Source organism: Salmo salar, chromosome 05 (assembly GCF_965601325.2).
Source record: "Salmo salar chromosome 05, fSalSal1, whole genome shotgun sequence".
In the NCBI taxonomy this organism is placed as follows: domain Eukaryota; kingdom Metazoa; phylum Chordata; class Actinopteri; order Salmoniformes; family Salmonidae; genus Salmo; species Salmo salar.
Window position 1 is genome coordinate 96087528 of NC_138295.1, and position 18305 is coordinate 96105832.

Sequence of the window (18305 nt, forward strand, 5' to 3'; positions counted from 1 at the left end):
CAATGCAAGCTTGATGTTTTTTTTTCTAACAAGTGCCCACATTTCTTAGTCTCTTCCACAATTTCTTCCATTGTACTACAATTACATGGCAAATACTAAAAACATATGACAAAACAAACTCGGTGATCTTGAAGTCGATTTATTTAACAAAAACACATCTACAGAGAAAGAAGTGACTCAGCCAGACTACTTCTCCCCCTGTGGCTGATCAGGCATACTCCTGATGATGTCTGAATCCCCTGTGGACGATTTACAAAATAATTACAAGTTACATTCTATAAACCGGTCGTAAAAGAATAACAGTTTACACACACGACATGTGACAACATTTCACATTTGTCCCGTTTATCATGAAGAAAACCTCACCAGGGTCAATGATGGCCAGTGTACAGACTCTGAAGTACTTTCCACAGGCTGTGCCAAGCTCTATGTTGTTCCCACTGTAGTGGTGGACCCCAGTCTTAGCCAGCATAGCATAGTACTCTATCTCTGATTTCCTACAGGGAGAAGGGAAGAGTTCAAATCACTTTTAGGGTGGATTCACTGTAGTACAACATTGGTGCTGAGTTCAAATCACTTTTAGAGTGGATTCACTGTAGTACAATATCGGTGCTGAGTTCAAATCACTTTTAGAGTGGATTCACTGTAGTACAATATCGGTGCTGAGTTCAAATCACTTTTAGAGTGGATTCACTGTAGTACAACATCGGTGCTGAGTTCAAATCACTTTTAGAGTGGATTCACTGTAGTACAATATCGGTGCTGAGTTCCTATCACTTTTAGAGTGGATTCACTGTAGTACAATATCGGTGCTGAGTTCAAATCACTTTTAGGGTGGATTCACTGTAGTACAATATCGGTGCTGAGTTCATATCACTTTTAGAGTGGATTCACTGTAGTACAATATCGGTGCTGAGTTCAAATCACTTTTAGAGTGGATTCACTGTAGTACAATATCGGTGCTGAGTTCAAATCACTTTTAGAGTGGATTCACTGTAGTACAATATCGGTGCTGAGTTCAAATCACTTTTAGAGTGGATTCACTGTAGTACAATATCGGTGCTGAGCAGGACTGCATAACCTTCCCTGAGGGAAAGAGGCTTCTGTACCAGCCAAGTAGTAGCACACCCAATTCAAATAATCAGTCAGTTGAAATAAATTCATTAGGCTCTAATCTATAGATTTCACACAACTGTGAATACAGAGATTATGAATCTGTTGGTCACAGACACCTTAACAAAAAAGGTAGGGGCGTGGATAAGAACCAGTCAGTATCTGGTGTTTACCTCATGCAGGGCGACATCTCCTTCACATAGAGCTGATCAGGCTGTTGATTGTGGCCTGTGGAATGTTGGTCCCACTCCTCCTTCAATGGCTGTGCCAAAGTAGCTAGATATTGGCGGGAACTGGAACACAGTCGTACACTTCCATTCAGAGCATCCCAAACATGCTTAAAATGGGTGACATGTCTGGAGAGTATGCAGACCATCGAAGAACTGAGACATTTCCAGCTTCCAGGAATTGTGTACAGATTTCTTGCGACATGGGGCCATTCATCATCATGCTGAAACAATAGAGCCTCAGGATCTCATCACAGTATCTCTGTGTAATCAGATTGCTATCGTGTTTGTTGTCCGTAGCTTTGTGCCTGCCCATACTAGAACCCCACCTCCCCCACGAGGCAGTCTGTTCACAACGTTGACATTAGCAAACCCGCTCGACCACACAACGCCAAATGCACCGGGTACAGTTGAAACTGGGATTCATCCGTGAAGCGCGCACTTCTTCAGCGTGTCATTGGCCAGCGAAGGTGACCATTTGCCCACCGAAGTCGGGTTTACGACGCCAAACTGCATTCAGGTAAAGAACTCTGGTGAGGACGACGAGCACGGAACTTAGATGAACTTCCCCTGAGACGGTTTCTGACAGTTTGTGTAGAAATTCTTCCATTTGTGCAAAACCCACAGTTTAATCAGCTGTCTGGGTGATTGGGCTCAGACGACCCCCACCCCCCCCCCCCACCGCAGGTGAAGAAGCTGGATGTGGACGTCCTGGGTTGGCGTGGTTACACATGGTCAAATTGGACGTACTTCTCTGGCAACAGCTCTGTGGACATTCCCGCGGTCAGCATGCCAATTGCATGCTCCAATCAAAACATCTGTGGCTTTGTGACAAAACTGCACATTTTATAGAGTGGCCTTTTATTGTCCCCCCCTAGCACAAGGTGCACCTATGTAATGATCATGTTGTTTAATCAGCTTCTTGATATGCCACACCTGTCAGGTGAATAGATTATCTTTAGCGAAAGCAAAATGCTCACAACAGGGTTTAAAACATTTTTTAAAAAGTGAACACAATGTGAAAAAGCTTTTTTTTTGTGCGTATGGAAACTATCTGGACGGTCTTATTTCACTTCATGTCATGAGAAACAACACTTCACATGTTGCGTTTATATTGTTTTCGTTCCGTGTATTTACCTGAGGGCAGGTGTGTTGTTGGCCAGGATGACCAGCTTGGCTTTGCCCTGGCGGATCATCCTCTGAGTCTGTTTGTAGCCCAGTACGTATTTACCGCTCTTCATCACCAGCTGAAGCCGAGAGTTGATGGACTCCAGGGACTTTTTCTGGGGAGACAAACTGATTAGACGAGACCACGACTGTATAAATAGGATCACCCCGAGTGGCGCAGCGTCTCGGTGCTAGAGGAGTCACTACAGACCCTGGTTCGATTCCAGGCTGTATCACAACCTGCCGAGATTGGGGAGTCCCATAGGGCGGCGCACAATTGGCCCAACTTCGTTCGGGTTATGCCGTCTTTGTAAATAAGAATTTGTTCTTAATTGACATAGTTAAATAAAGGTTCAATTTAAAAAAAATGACAGAACACAAGGCAGTCCACGCATCATGTCAATATGAACCAGACCAGGCGAGGGCCCGGTTTCACAAAAGCATCTTACGACTAAGTTCATCGTTAGAACCTTCGTAGGAGCAATGTTAAATCTCCGAGCCGTTTCCAAAAAAATCAGCACTACTAAAGTTGTACTTAAACGCGAGTTATTTATCGACTGCCGCAGACCACACGTAGAACAGCTAAATGCGTCGTTACCTGCGTTCCCCCCCACCCCACTGCGTCACTTCATACACAGAAGATCTCGCTAAACATAGAATCATAGAAGTTGCCAATGTTTTTATAATTGTTACAAACAAGGGAAGGAAATATGCTTAAATGAAAACCGCGATGACTGCATTAAAGGTGAATAGGCTGCATACGGTATATGCTACACAGGCCTACATATTTCAATGATATCTAAGTCAATTTAATGTTAATTCAATGGGGTTTCATTTTACTATTTGGTCAAATGTATATGAATGGAGAAAGCTTACCCGAGATGAGCGCTGCCTTTATTACACATGCCTTAACGACGCACCTACCGAACGTTGTCGTGGTGTTTTTGGGAAAACGCATGATACATCTACCGAACTAGGAAAGATGCACCGTAAAGACACTCGTAACCCTAAAGTTCCTTCGCTAACGAGAAGCGCACCCTGCTTGGTCACTCACACTGGTATAAATGAACGATTTGAAAATAACATTTACCCATCACCGATTAAGTTTAAGGATGTGCACAAACATTTCTATAAATGAACGATTTTTTTTTCTCCAATCGCAAACTCACAGTTTTCTTAGTGGCCACCATGTCTGCAGTTTAGATGTTACTAGTGATTACAATCTTGCGTTGACATGAACCGGAGAGTTTCGTTAAACGCACAGCACCCTACACTGTCAGGGAGTTGAATGAAAGAAGGACCACAACTCCCAGACTACAGTGCGTGTGTTTGGAAAACTAATCATCGCGAGAAGTGGAATGAGATATGCAGCAGACTGGCACCAGATTTGAAAACATCTCAGTCCTAAACAAACACACACCGTTCATTACGAGGACGAGGAGACGGGCAGGTATACGGTACATCTCAGTTCATTACGAGGACTAGGAGACGGGCCGGTATACGGTACACCTCTTTGGAATGAATGTCCGACATTTCTAGCTACATTTGAGGTTTTCCTTTTGGCTCTGAAGTAAGTAAACAACACTAAGTGTCTTTCTGAAACAATAGCTAGGTAAGTAACGGTAGCTAGCTAGCTAGCGGGCTAATGGGTCTCTCTGGGGACAGAGGGGAGCCAGTGGACCCGGACTCAGTCCAGGTTTTTTTTGGCGGTCGCTGTGTAGTTTTGAGCGGGTGAATGGTAGCCATGGAGATATCTAGACGGAACATTTTAAACCCCGAGCGAGGGGATTTAAACGCCGTTTATCAACGGCTCACGACAGCATAGCAACGATGGATTTGTTGTCACTGTCGACGATAGTTAGCTTCTGGTTGTTTTTGTTTTATCCACTTGGAAAGTCGCTACTCTCATAACCTGTTAGCTATTGACCACTTCTTTTTTTTTTTTATTGTTTTTTTTAGATATAGTCAGCTAGATAGATATATTTGTATTTTCCAGAATTGAGTACACGTTACATGTTTGTCCAATTGTCTAATTTTAGCTAGCTAGCTAGCTACATTAACTTAGGGTTAACGTTAGCAAACTAGCTTACAACAAAAGTGGCTTAACACTTTGTTTTTGTCTAACTGCATTGTTTTTCTATGTCCTCTCACAGATCAGTTTGAAACACCAGACCAGTCACCTGGTGAATATTTGTGTTTCTACATCTGAAAGGGAGTATGGAGCAGTGTCTCAGACCAGATGTCAATTTCCACAAAGACCAGCAATATGGAGCTTGTCAAGACAGTGGATACCTGGACAGTGGTTACAGCTCTAAAATTGAGTTCGGAGACGATTTTAACCTCTCACGGTGTTGTTCTTCAGACGGTTTTCATGAAACGCCTAAAGAGAACGTTTCACAGAAATGCGAACCTCTGTCACCCAGCAAGAACAGACAAAAAGAGGGCGTCAGAAGTCCACAGAGAGACATTCTGAAGAACGGCTGGTGTGAAACTCCTAAAGTATCCAGGAGAGAGCCGTTGCTGAGACGGCGTCTCCTTATGTCTAAATCTGCCACCGAGGGTAAAACTACAGACGATACAGAAACACCATGCACTAAAAGGACAGACTCGTCAGCGAATGGGAGAACTGAACACTGCTCAAATGTGGTCTTTGACTCACCAGATACCTTTACTATTGGAGCTTTGGCTACAAGCACTTTAAAACCAGAAGATGTGCTTCTCTCCGGCAGGAAACTGCGCCTCCTCTTCTCTCTTGTAAAAACCTCAACACTTGAAGATGGTAAATGCAACATGACCAACGTCACTCTCTTTGAGAGAAAGGCGTTTGCTACGTCGCTCTCAGATGCAGACCTGGGAGAGAGCAGTGTCCTCTCAGACCTCTCTACCACTGATATGCTGGAAACCCCACACTGTAACAGAATAACACCCTCGGTGAAAGACAATTTCCAGACTCCAGTCAACAACAGCGTAGCGGCTGACCTCTCAGACAGCCTGAGTATCCTGAGCACCCCTACTCCTAAATACCACTTTGACACCCCCTCCTCCACCCCTACTCATAAACACTATGACCGCTCTGTGTCTGAGGACAGCGGCTTCAGCTCCTTGGCTCTGGATAAATCCCAGGACTCCACGCTAGACAATGATGGTTCCTTCCAGGAGATGCTGCTGTCGTCATCAGGTAGCTCCAGGTGCAAGGAGACCCCCAGCAGGCTGGCTGAGATGAAGAGGAGGTAGGCTCCATAGCTTTTTGACTTCCATTGAACGACCTAGAACAGTGTTTGTCATCGCCAATCCTTGTACCCTCAACAGTGTGTGTGTATGTATATGTATATATATATACACACACACACACACACAAATGTGTGCTGTTGGGGGGGTACTCAAGGACTGGAGTTGAGAAACATTGCCTTAGAACGTTTCAGTGTTGTATATTTATGGCGTTTTGTAGCTAATTATTGTAATATTTAATCATTTTAGTTGTACTTGGTGTAATTCAGTTTGTTGCTTGTTTCTGTAACCGATGTGAAATGGCTAGCTAGTTAGCGGTGGTGCGCGCTAATAGCGTTTCAATCGGTGACGTCACTCGCTATGAGACCTTGAAGTAGTTGTTCCCCTTGCTCTGCAAGGGCCGCGGCTTTTTGTGGAGCGATGGGTAACGATGCTAACGATGCTTCGAGGGTGACTGTTGTCGATGTGTGCAGAGGGTCCCTGGTTCGAGCCCAGGTTGGGGCGAGGAGAGGGACGGAAGCTGTACTGTTACACTTCCAGGTTTTTCTTTTTGTAAAGTTATTTATGAAGTTTAAAAAATAAAAATAAATGATCATCAGGTCCAGACTGGAACGCCAGCGTCGCCTCTCCACTCTCCGAGAGGGGGGTTCCCAGTCTGAGGGGGACCGGGACGTGAGGAACCTGGCAGCCCACAGAGCTCATCGCAGAGAGAAGAACCTGATATCCCAGGGACATCTGGAGCGCGGCATCTTCAAAGAGGATGACGACAGTGACGTCTTCCTGGATGTGACGCCGCCGAAAACAACCACTGCTAAGCTAGAGGACCTGTCCTTCACGCCGGCCCTACAGATGGTCCAGGCCATGTCCCAGAGGACATCCAGGATGTTGCTGGAGCACACCAGTCTGGAGGAACTGCTGAGGGTCTCTGAGAAGGAGACCTTCAGGACCGACATGCCCCTGGCTGGGCTGATCGGCAGGAAGATGGGCCTGGGGAAGGTAGACATCTTTACTGAGCTAAAGAAGAAGAATCTCAGACACATCCTGGCTAAGATCCTCAATCAGCTGTCCTCTGAAGATGTCTATAGGTGAGGGTTTTATACACTACCTCCAGAAAGTATTCATACCCCTTGACTTATTCCACATTTTGTTGTTACAGCCTGAATTCTAAATTGATTATTTTTTTTCTCTCTCTCACAATACACCATAATGACCAGTGAAAACATGTTTTTAGAAATTGTAGCAAATTTATAGAAAATTTTAAATACAGATATCTCATTTACATATGTATTCACACTCCTCTGAGTCGATACTTTGTAGAAGCAACTCTCGCGGCGGATACAGCTTTTGAGTCTCGTCTTGGGTATGTCTGTCAGCTTTGCACATCTGGATTTTTGGATTTTTATTCCTTGTTTCCATCTGTCCGTTCTCTCCCATAAAGCCCAGATTGGTGAAGTACTGTAGAGACTGTTGTCCTTCTAGAAGGTTCTCTTCCATCTCAGCCAAGGGGTTCATGGTGACTTCTTGTCCGGTTGCTCAGTTTGTTCGGACGGCCAGCTCTAGACAGAGTCTAGGTAGTTCCGTATTTGTCAATTTCCTAATGACGGAGACCACTGTACATTTTACATTTTAGTCATTTAGCAGACGCTCTTATCCAGAGCGACTTACAGTAGTGAATGCATACGTTTCATTAAAAAAAAATTCTCCGTACTGGTCCCCTGTGGGAATAGAACCCACAACCCTGGCGTTGCGAACACCATGCTCTACCAACAGAGCTACACGGGACTGTACTCTTGTAAACTTTCAACACTCAAATTGTTTTATACCCTTTCCCCAGATATATGGCTCATCACGGCTCTCTACAGACAGTTCCTTGGACTTCATGGTATAGTTCCTGCTCTGATATAACCGGTCAACCCTGGGACCTTATATAGACAGGTGTGTTTCTCTCTAAATCATGTCCAAACCATTGAATTGGATACAGGTGGACTCCAATCAAGTTGTAGCGACGTCTCACGGATGATCTACGGAAAATCTGATGCAACCTGAGCTCAATTTGGAGTGTCATAAAACAAAGGGGTCTGAATACTTAAGTAAATAAGATTTCTGTATTTCATTTTTATAAAATGTGGACAGATTTGAAAACATGTTTTCACTTTGTCATTTTGTTGAGGGGGTTATTGTGTGCAAATGGGTGAGGAAACAATACATTTTGAATTCAGGCTGTAACACAACAAAAATGTGGAATAAGTCCAGGGGTCTATGAATACTTTCTGAAGGCAGTGTGATACAGATTTACTGACGTGTGTGTGACATATGGAAACACTTATCTCCCTCACTAGCTTTAAGCACCAGCTATCAGAGCAGCTCACAGATCACTGCACCTGTACATAGCCCATCTATAATTTAGCCCAAACTACTACCTCTTCCCCTACTGTATTTATTTTATTTATTTTGCTCCTTTGCACCATATTATTTATATTTTATCTCTGAACTTTCTTCAAACTACAAATCTACCATTCCAGTGTTTTTCTTGCTATACTTTATTTACTTTGCCACCATGGCATTTTATTGCCTTTACCTCCCTTATCTCACCTCATTTGCTCACATTGTATATAGACTTATTTTTCTACTGTATCATTGATTGTATGTTGTTTTACTCCATGTGTAACTCTGTGTTTTTGTATGTTGTCGAACTGCTTTGCTTTATCTTGGCCAGGTCGCAATTGTAAATGAGAACTTGTTCTCAACTTGCCTACCTGGTTAAATAAAGGTGAAATAAAATAAATAAATATGTAATCAAAACGCTTGCTAGAACATTATATAACACATCATTGTCATGACATTGTTGCGTGTGTTCTGCTGGTCTACAGGGTTGGTCAGGTGTCCCATAGCTGGAATGAGATCATAGTTCAGAACAAGATGTCCAGCCGCAGGAGGAGAGACTACCTGAAGGACGTCAAGGCAGCTCTGGAGGTGAGGTTGTCGCCTGTAACCGTGTTTCAGCATTGATATAGAGAAGCGCTATGTCTGGGCCCGTATTATTAGTGTCACAGTGGGAGTGCCTGAACTAGGATCAGGCCCCATCTGTCCGTGTAGTCTTGTTCATTAGGATCTAGGATCAGGTCCATGTAGTTTTATTCATTAGGATCAGGTCCATGTAGTCATTAGGGTCTAGGATCAGGTCCATGTAGTCATTAGGGTCTAGGATCAGGTCCATGTAGTCATTAGGGTCTAGGATCAGGTCCATGTAGTCATTAGGGTCTAGGATCAGGTCCATGTAGTCAGTAGGGTCTAGGATCAGGTCCATGTAGTCTTAGTCATTAGGGTCTAGGATCAGGTCCATGTAGTCAGTAGGGTCTAGGATCAGGTCCGTGTAGTCAGTAGGGTCTAGGATCAGGTCCATGTAGGGTCTAGGATCAGGTCCATGTAGTCTTAGTCATTAGGGTCTAGGATCAGGTCCATGTAGTCAGTAGGGTCTAGGATCAGGTCCATGTAGCCAGTAGGGTCTAGGATCAGGTCCATGTAGGGTCTAGGATCAGGTCCATGTAGTCTTAGTCATTAGGGTCTAGGGTCAGGTCCATGTAGTCAGTAGGTTCTAGGACAGTAGGGTCTAGGATCAGGTCCATGTAGGGTCTAGGATCAGGTCCATGTAGTCTTAGTCATTAGGGTCTAGGATCAGGTCCATGTAGTCAGTAGGGTCTAGGATCAGGTCCATGTAGCCAGTAGGGTCTAGGATCAGGTCCATGTAGTCTTAGTCAGTAGGGTCTAGGATCAGGTCCATGTAGCCAGTAGGGTCTAGGATCAGGTCCGTGTAGTCAGTAGGGTCTAGGATCAGGTCCGTGTAGTCAGTAGGGTCTAGGATCAGGTCCATGTAGTCTAGTCATTAGGGTCTAGGATCAGGTCCATGTAGCCAGTCGGGTCTAGGATCAGGTCCGTGTAGCCAGTAGGGTCTAGGATCAGGTCCATGTAGGGTCTAGGATCAGGTCCATGTAGTCTTAGCCAGTAGGGTCTAGGATCGGGTCCATGTAGCCAGTAGGGTCTAGGATCAGGTCCATGTAGTCAGTAGGGTCTAGGATCAGGTCCATGTAGGGTCTAGGATCAGGTCCATGTAGTCTTAGTCAGTAGGGTCTAGGATCAGGTCCATGTAGCCAGTAGGGTCTAGGATCAGGTCTGTGTAGTCAGTAGGGTCTAGGATCAGGTCCATGTAGGGTCTAGGATCAGGTCCATGTAGTCTTAGTCATTAGGGTCTAGGATCAGGTCCATGTAATCAGTAGGGTCTAGGATCAGGTCCATGTAGCAAGTAGGGTCTAGGATCAGGTCCATGTAGTCTTAGTCAGTAGGGTCTAGGATCAGGTCCATGTAGCCAGTAGGGTCTAGGATCAGGTCCGTGTAGTCAGTAGGTTCTAGGATCAGGTCCGTGTAGTCAGTAGGTTCTAGGATCAGGTCCATGTAGCCAGTCGGGTCTAGGATCAGGTCTGTGTAGTCATTAGGGTCTAGGATCAGGTCCATGTAGGGTCTAGGATCAGGTCCATGTAGTCTTAGCCAGTAGGGTCTAGGATCGGGTCCATGTAGCCAGTAGGGTCTAGGATCAGGTCCATGTAGGGTCTAGGATCAGGTCCATGTAGCCAGTAGGGTCTAGGATCAGGTCCGTGTAGCCAGTAGGGTCTAGGATCAGGTCCATGTAGCCAGTAGGGTCTAGGATCAGGTCCATGTAGGGTCTAGGATCAGTTCCATGTAGTCTTAGTCAGTAGGGTCTAGGATCAGGTCCATGTAGTCTTAGTCAGTAGGGTCTAGGATCAGGTCCGTGTAGTCAGTAGGGTCTAGGGTCAGGTCCGTGTAGCCAGCAGAGAACTGGAAGGAGAGACGGCCAAAGGAGGAATTGGCTTTGGGGGTAACCAGAGAGATATACCTGCATGGAGCGCGTGCTACAGGTGGGTGCTGCTATGGTGACCAGTGAGCGGAGATAAGGCGGGACTTTACCTAGCAGGGTCTTGTAGATGACCTGGAGCCAGTGGGTTTGGCGACGAGTATGAAGCGAAGGCCAGCCAACGAGAGCGTACAGGTCACAGTGGTGGGTAGTAAATGGGGCTTTGGTGACAAAACGGATGGCACTGTGATAGACTGCATCCAGTTTATTGAGTAGGGTATTGGAGGCTATTTTTTAAATGACATTGTCGAGGATCGGTAGGATGGTCAGTTTTACGAGGGTATGTTTGGCAGCATGAGTGAAGGATGCTTTCTTGCGAAATAGGAAGCCAATTCTAGATTTAACTTTGGATTGGAGATGTTTGATGTGAGTCTGGAAGGAGAGTTTACAGTCTAACCAGACACCTAGGTATTTGTAGTTGTCCACAAATTCTAAGTTAGAACCGTCCAGAGTAGTGATGCTGGACAGGCGGGCAGGTGCAGGCAGCGATCGGTTGAAGAGCATGCATTTAGTTTTACTTGTATTTAAGAGCAGTTGAAGGCCACGGAAGGAGAGTTGTATGGCATTGAAGCTCGTCTGGAGGGTTGTTAACAGTGTCCAAAGAAGAGCCAGATGTATACAGAATGGTGTCGCCTGCGTAGAGATGGATCAGAGTCTCACCAGCAGCAAGAGCGACATCATTGATGTATACAGAGAAAAGAGTTGGCCCAAGAATTGAACCCTGTGGTACCCCCATAGAGACTGCCAGAGGTCCGGACAACAGGCCCTCCGATTTGACACACTGAACTCTATCAGAGAAGTAGTTGGTGAACCAGGCGAGGCAATCATTTGAGAAACCAAGGCTGTCGAGTCTGCCGATGAGGATGTGGTGATTGACAGAGCCGAAAGCCTTGGCCAGGTCAATAAGTACGGCAGCACAGTTTCTTATCGATGGCGGTTACGATATCGTTTAGGACCTTGAGCGTGGCTGAGGTGCACCCATGACCAGCTCTGAAACCAGATTGCATAGCATGTAGTCTGATTCATTAGGATCAGGTTCACGTAGTCGTTAGGGTCTAGGATCAGGTCCACGTCGTTAGGGTCTAGGATCAGGTCCGCGTAGTCGTTAGGGTCTAGGATCAGGTCCGCGTAGTCGTTAGGGTCTAGGATCAGGTCTGCGTAGTCGTTAGGGTCTAGGATCAGGTCCGCGTAGTCGTTAGGGTCTAGGATCAGGTCCGCGTAGTCGTTAGGGTCTAGGATCAGGTCCGCGTAGTCGTTAGGGTCTAGGATCAGGTCCGCGTAGTCGTTAGGGTCTAGGATCAGGTCCGCGTAGTCGTTAGGGTCTAGGATCAGGTCCGCGTAGTCGTTAGGGTCTAGGATCAGGTCCGCGTAGTCGTTAGGGTCTAGGATCAGGTCCGTCTAGGATCAGGTCCGTGTAGCCGTTAGGGTCTAGGATCAGGTCCGTCTAGGATCAGGTCCGTGTAGCCGTTAGGGTCTAGGATCAGGTCCGTCTAGGATCAGGTCCGTGTAGCCAGTAGGGTCTAGGATCAGGTCCGTGTAGTGTCTAGGATCAGGTCCGTGTAGCCAGTAGGGTCTAGGATCAGGTCCATGTAGTCTTAGCCAGTAGGGTCTAGGATCAGGTCCGTGTAGTCTTAGCCAGTAGGGTCTAGGATCAGGTCCGTGTAGTCTTAGCCAGTAGGGTCTAGGATCAGGTCCGTGTAGTCTTAGCCAGTAGGGTCTAGGATCAGGTCCGTGTAGTCTTAGCCAGTAGGGTCTAGGATCAGGTCCGTGTAGTCTTAGCCAGTAGGGTCTAAAAGGACAAACTGATCCTAGATCACCACTCCTACTGAGACACTTTATGAATATCGCTCCAGTCAGATTTTCATTATATATTTACTACAGGGCTACTTTCACCAACACTGTTCATTTCCTGTGTGTGTGTGTGCAGCTTGGCAGTGCAGTCCACGTCCCTGATGCAGAGACCAGGTTGACCCTGCTGAGCCGGTCTGTCCTGAAGTCAGTCCAGGCCCAGTCCAGGACCCCCAGTACCAGCATCCGTGGTACCCCCCAGTCAGGAACGGCCACTTTAACCCCCGTCCAGCACAACTCAGCCAGCAAACAGAACCTGTTCATACAGGTGAGTCCAGGCCCAGTCCAGGACCCCCAGTACCAGCACAACTCAGCCAGCAAACAGGACCTGTTCATACAGGTGAGTCCAGGCCCAGTCCAGGACCCCCAGTACCAGCACAACTCAGCCAGCAAACAGGACCTGTTCATACAGGTGAGTCCAGGCCCAGTCCAGGACCCCCGTCCAGCACAACTCAGCCAGCAAACAGAAGCCCAGTAAGTTTATCAAATCAGCCAAATGTGGATCCCTCCATGTAGACAAGGACACTAGCTCTAATGTTGTATTGTGGATCCCTCCGTGTAGACAAGGACACTAGCTCTAATGTTGTATTGTGGATCCCTCCGTGTAGACAAGGACACTAGCTCTAATGTTGTATTGTGGATCCCTCCGTGTAGACAAGGACACTAGCTCTAATGTTGTATTGTGGATCCCTCCGTGTAGACAAGGACACTAGCTCTAATGTTGTATTGTGGATCCCTCCGTGTAGACAAGGACACTAGCTCTAATGTTGTATTGTGGATCCCTCCGTGTAGACAAGGACACTAGCTCTAATGTTGTATTGTGGATCCCTCCGTGTAGACAAGGACACTAGCTCTAATGTTGTATTGTGGATCCCTCCGTGTAGACAAGGACACTAGCTCTAATGTTGTATTGTGGATCCCTCCGTGTAGACAAGGACACTAGCTCTAATGTTGTATTGTGGATCCCTCCGTGTAGACAAGGACACTAGCTCTAATGTTGTATTGTGGATCCCTCCGTGTAGACAAGGACACTAGCTCTAATGTTGTATTGTGGATCCCTCCGTGTAGACAAGGACACTAGCTCTAATGTTGTATTGTGGATCCCTCCGTGTAGACAAGGACACTAGCTCTAATGTTGTATTGTGGATCCCTCCGTGTAGACAAGGACACTAGCTCTAATGTTGTATTGTGGATCCCTCCGTGTAGACAAGGACACTAGCTCTAATGTTGTATTGTGGATCCCTCCGTGTAGACAAGGACACTAGCTCTAATGTTGTATTGTGGATCCCTCCGTGTAGACAAGGACACTAGCTCTAATGTTGTATTGTGGATCCCTCCGTGTAGACAAGGACACTAGCTCTAATGTTGTATTGTGGATCCCTCCGTGTAGACAAGGACACTAGCTCTAATGTTGTATTGTGGATCCCTCCGTGTAGACAAGGACACTAGCTCTAATGTTGTATTGTGGATCCCTCCGTGTAGACAAGGACACTAGCTCTAATGTTGTATTGTGGATCCCTCCGTGTAGACAAGGACACTAGCTCTAATGTTGTATTGTGGATCCCTCCGTGTAGACAAGGACACTAGCTCTAATGTTGTATTGTGGATCCCTCCGTGTAGACAAGGACACTAGCTCTAATGTTGTATTGTGGATCCCTCCGTGTAGACAAGGACACTAGCTCTAATGTTGTATTGTGGATCCCTCCGTGTAGACAAGGACACTAGCTCTAATGTTGTATTGTGGATCCCTCCGTGTAGACAAGGACACTAGCTCTAATGTTGTATTGTGGATCCCTCCGTGTAGACAAGGACACTAGCTCTAATGTTGTATTGTGGATCCCTCCGTGTAGACAAGGACACTAGCTCTAATGTTGTATTGTGGATCCCTCCGTGTAGACAAGGACACTAGCTCTAATGTTGTATTGTGGATCCCTCCGTGTAGACAAGGACACTAGCTCTAATGTTGTATTGTGGATCCCTCCGTGTAGACAAGGACACTAGCTCTAATGTTGTATTGTGGATCCCTCCGTGTAGACAAGGACACTAGCTCTAATGTTGTATTGTGGATCCCTCCTGTAGACAAGACACTAGCTCTAATGTTGTATTGTGGATCCCTCCGTGTAGACAAGGACACTAGCTCTAATGTTGTATTGTGGATCCCTCCGTGTAGACAAGGACACTAGCTCTAATGTTGTATTGTGGATCCCTCCGTGTAGACAAGGACACTAGCTCTAATGTTGTATTGTGGATCCCTCCGTGTAGACAAGGACACTAGCTCTAATGTTGTATTGTGGATCCCTCCGTGTAGACAAGGACACTAGCTCTAATGTTGTATTGTGGATCCCTCCGTGTAGACAAGGACACTAGCTCTAATGTTGTATTGTGGACCCCCGGTGCGGCCTGCCGGGTGGCCCCCTGTAGACAAGGACACTAGCTCTAATGTTGTATTGTGGATCCCTCCGTGTAGACAAGGACACTAGTTCTAATGTTGTATTGTCGATCCCTCCGTGTAGACAAGGACACTAGCTCTAATGTTGTATTGTGGATCCCTCCGTGTAGACAAGGACACTAGCTCTAATGTTGTATTGTGGATCCCTCCGTGTAGACAAGGACACTAGCTCTAATGTTGTATTGTGGATCCCTCCGCGTAGACAAGGACACTAGCTCTAATGTTGTATTGTGGATCCCTCCGCGTAGACAAGGACACTAGCTCTAATGTTGTATTGTGGATCCCTCCGCGTAGACAAGGACACTAGCTCTAATGTTGTATTGTGGATCCCTCCGCGTAGACAAGGACACTAGCTCTAATGTTGTATTGTGGATCCCTCCGCGTAGACAAGGACACTAGCTCTAATGTTGTATTGTGGATCCCTCCGCGTAGACAAGGACACTAGCTCTAATGTTGTATTGTGGATCCCTCCGCGTAGACAAGGACACTAGCTCTAATGTTGTATTGTGGATCCCTCCGCGTAGACAAGGACACTAGCTCTAATGTTGTATTGTGGATCCCTCCGCGTAGACAAGGACACTAGCTCTAATGTTGTATTGTGGATCCCTCCGTGTAGACAAGGACACTAGCTCTAATGTTGTATTGTGGATCCCTCCGTGTAGACAAGGACACTAGCTCTAATGTTGTATTGTGGATCCCTCCGTGTAGACAAGGACACTAGCTCTAATGTTGTATTGTGGATCCCTCCGTGTAGACAAGGACACTAGCTCTAATGTTGTATTGTGGATCCCTCCGTGTAGACAAGGACACTAGCTCTAATGTTGTATTGTGGATCCCTCCGTGTAGACAAGGACACTAGCTCTAATCTCTGTTTATATTGTGTTCCGTCCTCCTAGGTGGCCAAAACCCTCTTCACTGACGAATGTCTGAAGCCCTGCCCTCGATGCCGCCACCCTGCTAGGTGTCACTCTGTGAAAATGGAGGGTGTTTGTAGCAGCGTCGACTGCGGCTTCCAGTTCTGTACCAGCTGCCTTTGTGCCTTCCACGGGTCCAAAGAATGCGCCAGCCTGTCGGCCAAACGACGCAGCAAGAAGGACGTTCTTCCCGGGAGCGCTCAGAGCAAACGCAATGTCAGGAGATTGTGAATGTGTTTTTTTATGTGTAGTTGTTTTTGTAATTATTTGTACTTCCTGTTCCCCTTTTTTTTTTAAATTTGTTTAGCTTGGATGTGTTTTTAATTATGGGTCGGAGAGGAGCACTGCCAGTAGAATCGATCAGAGATGAAATGGTTACTGAATGCTGGGCTCCTCCCGAGCTAATTCATTGACGTACAAGAATGTTGTCTCTCTCTTCCCAACTGAATTTTCATGGGTTTTATATGAATGTTTCTGTATACTACTGTATATTGTCTACATTTACACACATTTATTTTAATAAAGTTGTACTTTTTACATATTTATTTGACGTTGTCTCATAGGCATGTGAACAAGGACATAGGACAAATATTAATTGAATTCAGCTCAGCGTTCAACACCATAGTTCCCTCCAAGCTCATCGCTAAGCTAAGGATCCTGGGACTAAACACCTCCCTCTGCAACTGGATCCTGAACTTCCTGACGGGCCGCCCCCAGGTGGTGAGGGTAGCTAGCAACACATCTGCCACGCTGTTCCTCAATACTGGAGCTCCCCAGGGGTGCGTGCTCAGTCCCCTCCTGTACTCCCTGTTCACCCACGACTGCATGGCCAGGCACGACTCCAACACCATCATTAAGTTTGCTGACGACACAACAGTGGTAGGCCTGATCACCGACAACGACGAGACAGCCTATAGGGAGGAGGTCAGAGACCTGGCCGGGTGGTGCCAGAATAACAGCCTATCCCTCAACGTAACCAAGACTAAGGAGATGATTGTGGACTACGGGAAAAGGAGAACCGAGCACGCCCCCAAATGGCTACCTGGACTATTTGCATTTGTGTGCCCCCCCCAACCCCTCTTTTTACACTGCTGCTACTCACTGTTTATCATATATGCATTGTCACTTTAACCATATGTACATACTACCTCAATCAGCCTGACTAACCGGTGTCTGTATGTAGCCTCTCTACTGTATATAGCCTGTCTTTTTACTGTTTTATTTCTTTACCTACGTCTTGTTCACCTAATACCTTTTTTTTTTCACTGTCTACACCTGTTGTATTCGGCGCACATGACAAATAAACGTTGATTTGATTTGACAAAGTGTTTTGCAAACGCCACTGTATCGGAATAGTTTTCTGTCGTTATGGCGCCCTCTACTGGTTAACGTCATTCACTTGATTCCTCTCTGGAATAGAATACATGTCGCTGTGTATATTAGCGTGCTATAGTTAATCATCTCTACTTTACTATGAGAAGTCTGAATTAAAATGCAATATATTTAGTCGTTAATTTTTTTTTTTTTTTAAATGGATAAACTGGCACTCCAGTTAATGTTTCATCAGCGTCACGACTTGTACTGCTCCCCGTCTGCAATGTGAGTTGACTTCCATAGCAACCCGTCTGTCGGTAATTACACTGAACGGTCTGGGTGACGGCAGGTCAGAGGTGTTCAGGACAGGCATAGAGCCCCTGGCTGACGGTTCTGGCTGAATTACAACTAAGGACAACTGAACTACATAAAAGTGAAGAATGTTGGGGAAGATTACAACAGGTGAGTCCGGGAATTCAGGAACAGCTGAATAAAACTCAACGTTTTTAAAAACACAACTGGGAACTTCAATGCGTTCACGACAACTAAGAACTGGGGGAAAATCGTTTTGAACGGTCATCCAATTCGGTAACTCGGACCTCTTTTTGTAGAGTTCGGTGAGTTGAAGATCACTGACGTTATGATTTGATCTCGTTTTCTGAGTTTTTCGGTTGTCTTGGACGCTTGGAAAAGTCGGAGATTTCCGAGTTCCCAGTTTATCTGAAGGTGGCATCAGTTGTCTTGAAATGTTTTTCTTCCATAGATCCACCTTACCTTACCATCGATAATTTCGTGAGTAACCTATTTATAAAAATATATATTTTTTAAATGAATGCCTTTGTCTAAACGTTTCAACTTGTCACATTATGGACTACTGAACATTATACTGTTATATGAACAACTTTTAATATGACTTCTATGATCCTGTTAAGGGATTTAAAGTGAATTCTGCAGTCCCATTTTTTAAATGAATGCCTTTGTCTAAACGTTTAAACTTGTCACATTATGGACTACTGAACATTATACTGTTATATGAACAACTTTTAATATGACTTCTATGATCCTGTTAAGGGATTTAAAGTGAATTCTGCAGTCCCCCCCCATATCAACACATTGAA

The 18305-nt window shown here is 45.7% G+C and overlaps 2 protein-coding genes across 7 annotated transcripts; one reads left to right on the forward strand and one right to left on the reverse strand.

The window, feature by feature from the left end:
* Positions 1 to 123: 123 nt before the first annotated feature.
* On the reverse strand, positions 124 to 3796 carry LOC106597426 (large ribosomal subunit protein eL30). 4 transcript variants are annotated; one of them, XM_045711602.1, is made up of 5 exons: positions 3677 to 3796; positions 2478 to 2623; positions 1287 to 1406; positions 367 to 497; positions 124 to 239 (listed from the first exon to the last, which is right to left on the reverse strand). In XM_045711602.1, exons 1-5 carry the CDS (start codon positions 3695 to 3697, stop codon positions 187 to 189), a joined length of 471 nt encoding a protein of 156 aa, XP_045567558.1. In that variant the 5' UTR covers positions 3698 to 3796; the 3' UTR covers positions 124 to 186. The 4 variants fall into 4 exon arrangements, with proteins under 4 accessions (XP_045567558.1, XP_045567559.1, XP_014044096.1 ...); XM_045711603.2 differs by lacking the exon at positions 3677 to 3796 and adding an exon at positions 3384 to 3563; XM_014188621.3 differs by lacking the exon at positions 1287 to 1406.
* Positions 3773 to 16414, forward strand: LOC106572889 (F-box only protein 43). 3 transcript variants are annotated; one of them, XM_082976027.1, is made up of 6 exons: positions 3773 to 4077; positions 4661 to 5737; positions 6335 to 6820; positions 8606 to 8708; positions 12590 to 12922; positions 15856 to 16414. In XM_082976027.1, the coding sequence occupies exons 2-6, from the start codon at positions 4725 to 4727 to the stop codon at positions 16102 to 16104; spliced, it is 2184 nt and encodes a 727-aa protein (XP_082832153.1). In that variant the 5' UTR covers positions 3773 to 4077; positions 4661 to 4724; the 3' UTR covers positions 16105 to 16414. The 3 variants fall into 3 exon arrangements, with proteins under 3 accessions (XP_082832153.1, XP_082832155.1, XP_082832154.1); XM_082976029.1 differs by having other exon boundaries at positions 12590 to 12778; XM_082976028.1 differs by lacking the exon at positions 3773 to 4077 and having other exon boundaries at positions 4108 to 5737.
* Positions 16415 to 18305: the final 1891 nt, after the last annotated feature.

Bases quoted from the DNA above. Each gene is read 5' to 3' on its own strand.
- LOC106597426 (XM_045711602.1), bottom strand. From the start codon at position 3,697: ATGGTGGCCACTAAGAAAACT. The intron at 2,624-3,676 runs GTGAGTTTGCGA...TTGTCTCCCCAG, and splicing joins TGGTGGCCACTAAGAAAACT to AAAAAGTCCCTGGAGTCCAT. The intron at 1,407-2,477 runs GTAAATACACGG...ACTGTGTTCCAG, and splicing joins AACAACACACCTGCCCTCAG to TTCCCGCCAATATCTAGCTA.
- LOC106572889 (XM_082976027.1), top strand. From the start codon at position 4,725: ATGGAGCAGTGTCTCAGACCAGATGTCAATTTCCACAAAGACCAGCAA. The intron at 5,738-6,334 runs GTAGGCTCCATA...AATGATCATCAG, and splicing joins CTGGCTGAGATGAAGAGGAG to GTCCAGACTGGAACGCCAGC. The intron at 12,923-15,855 runs GTGAGTCCAGGC...CCGTCCTCCTAG, and splicing joins AACAGGACCTGTTCATACAG to GTGGCCAAAACCCTCTTCAC.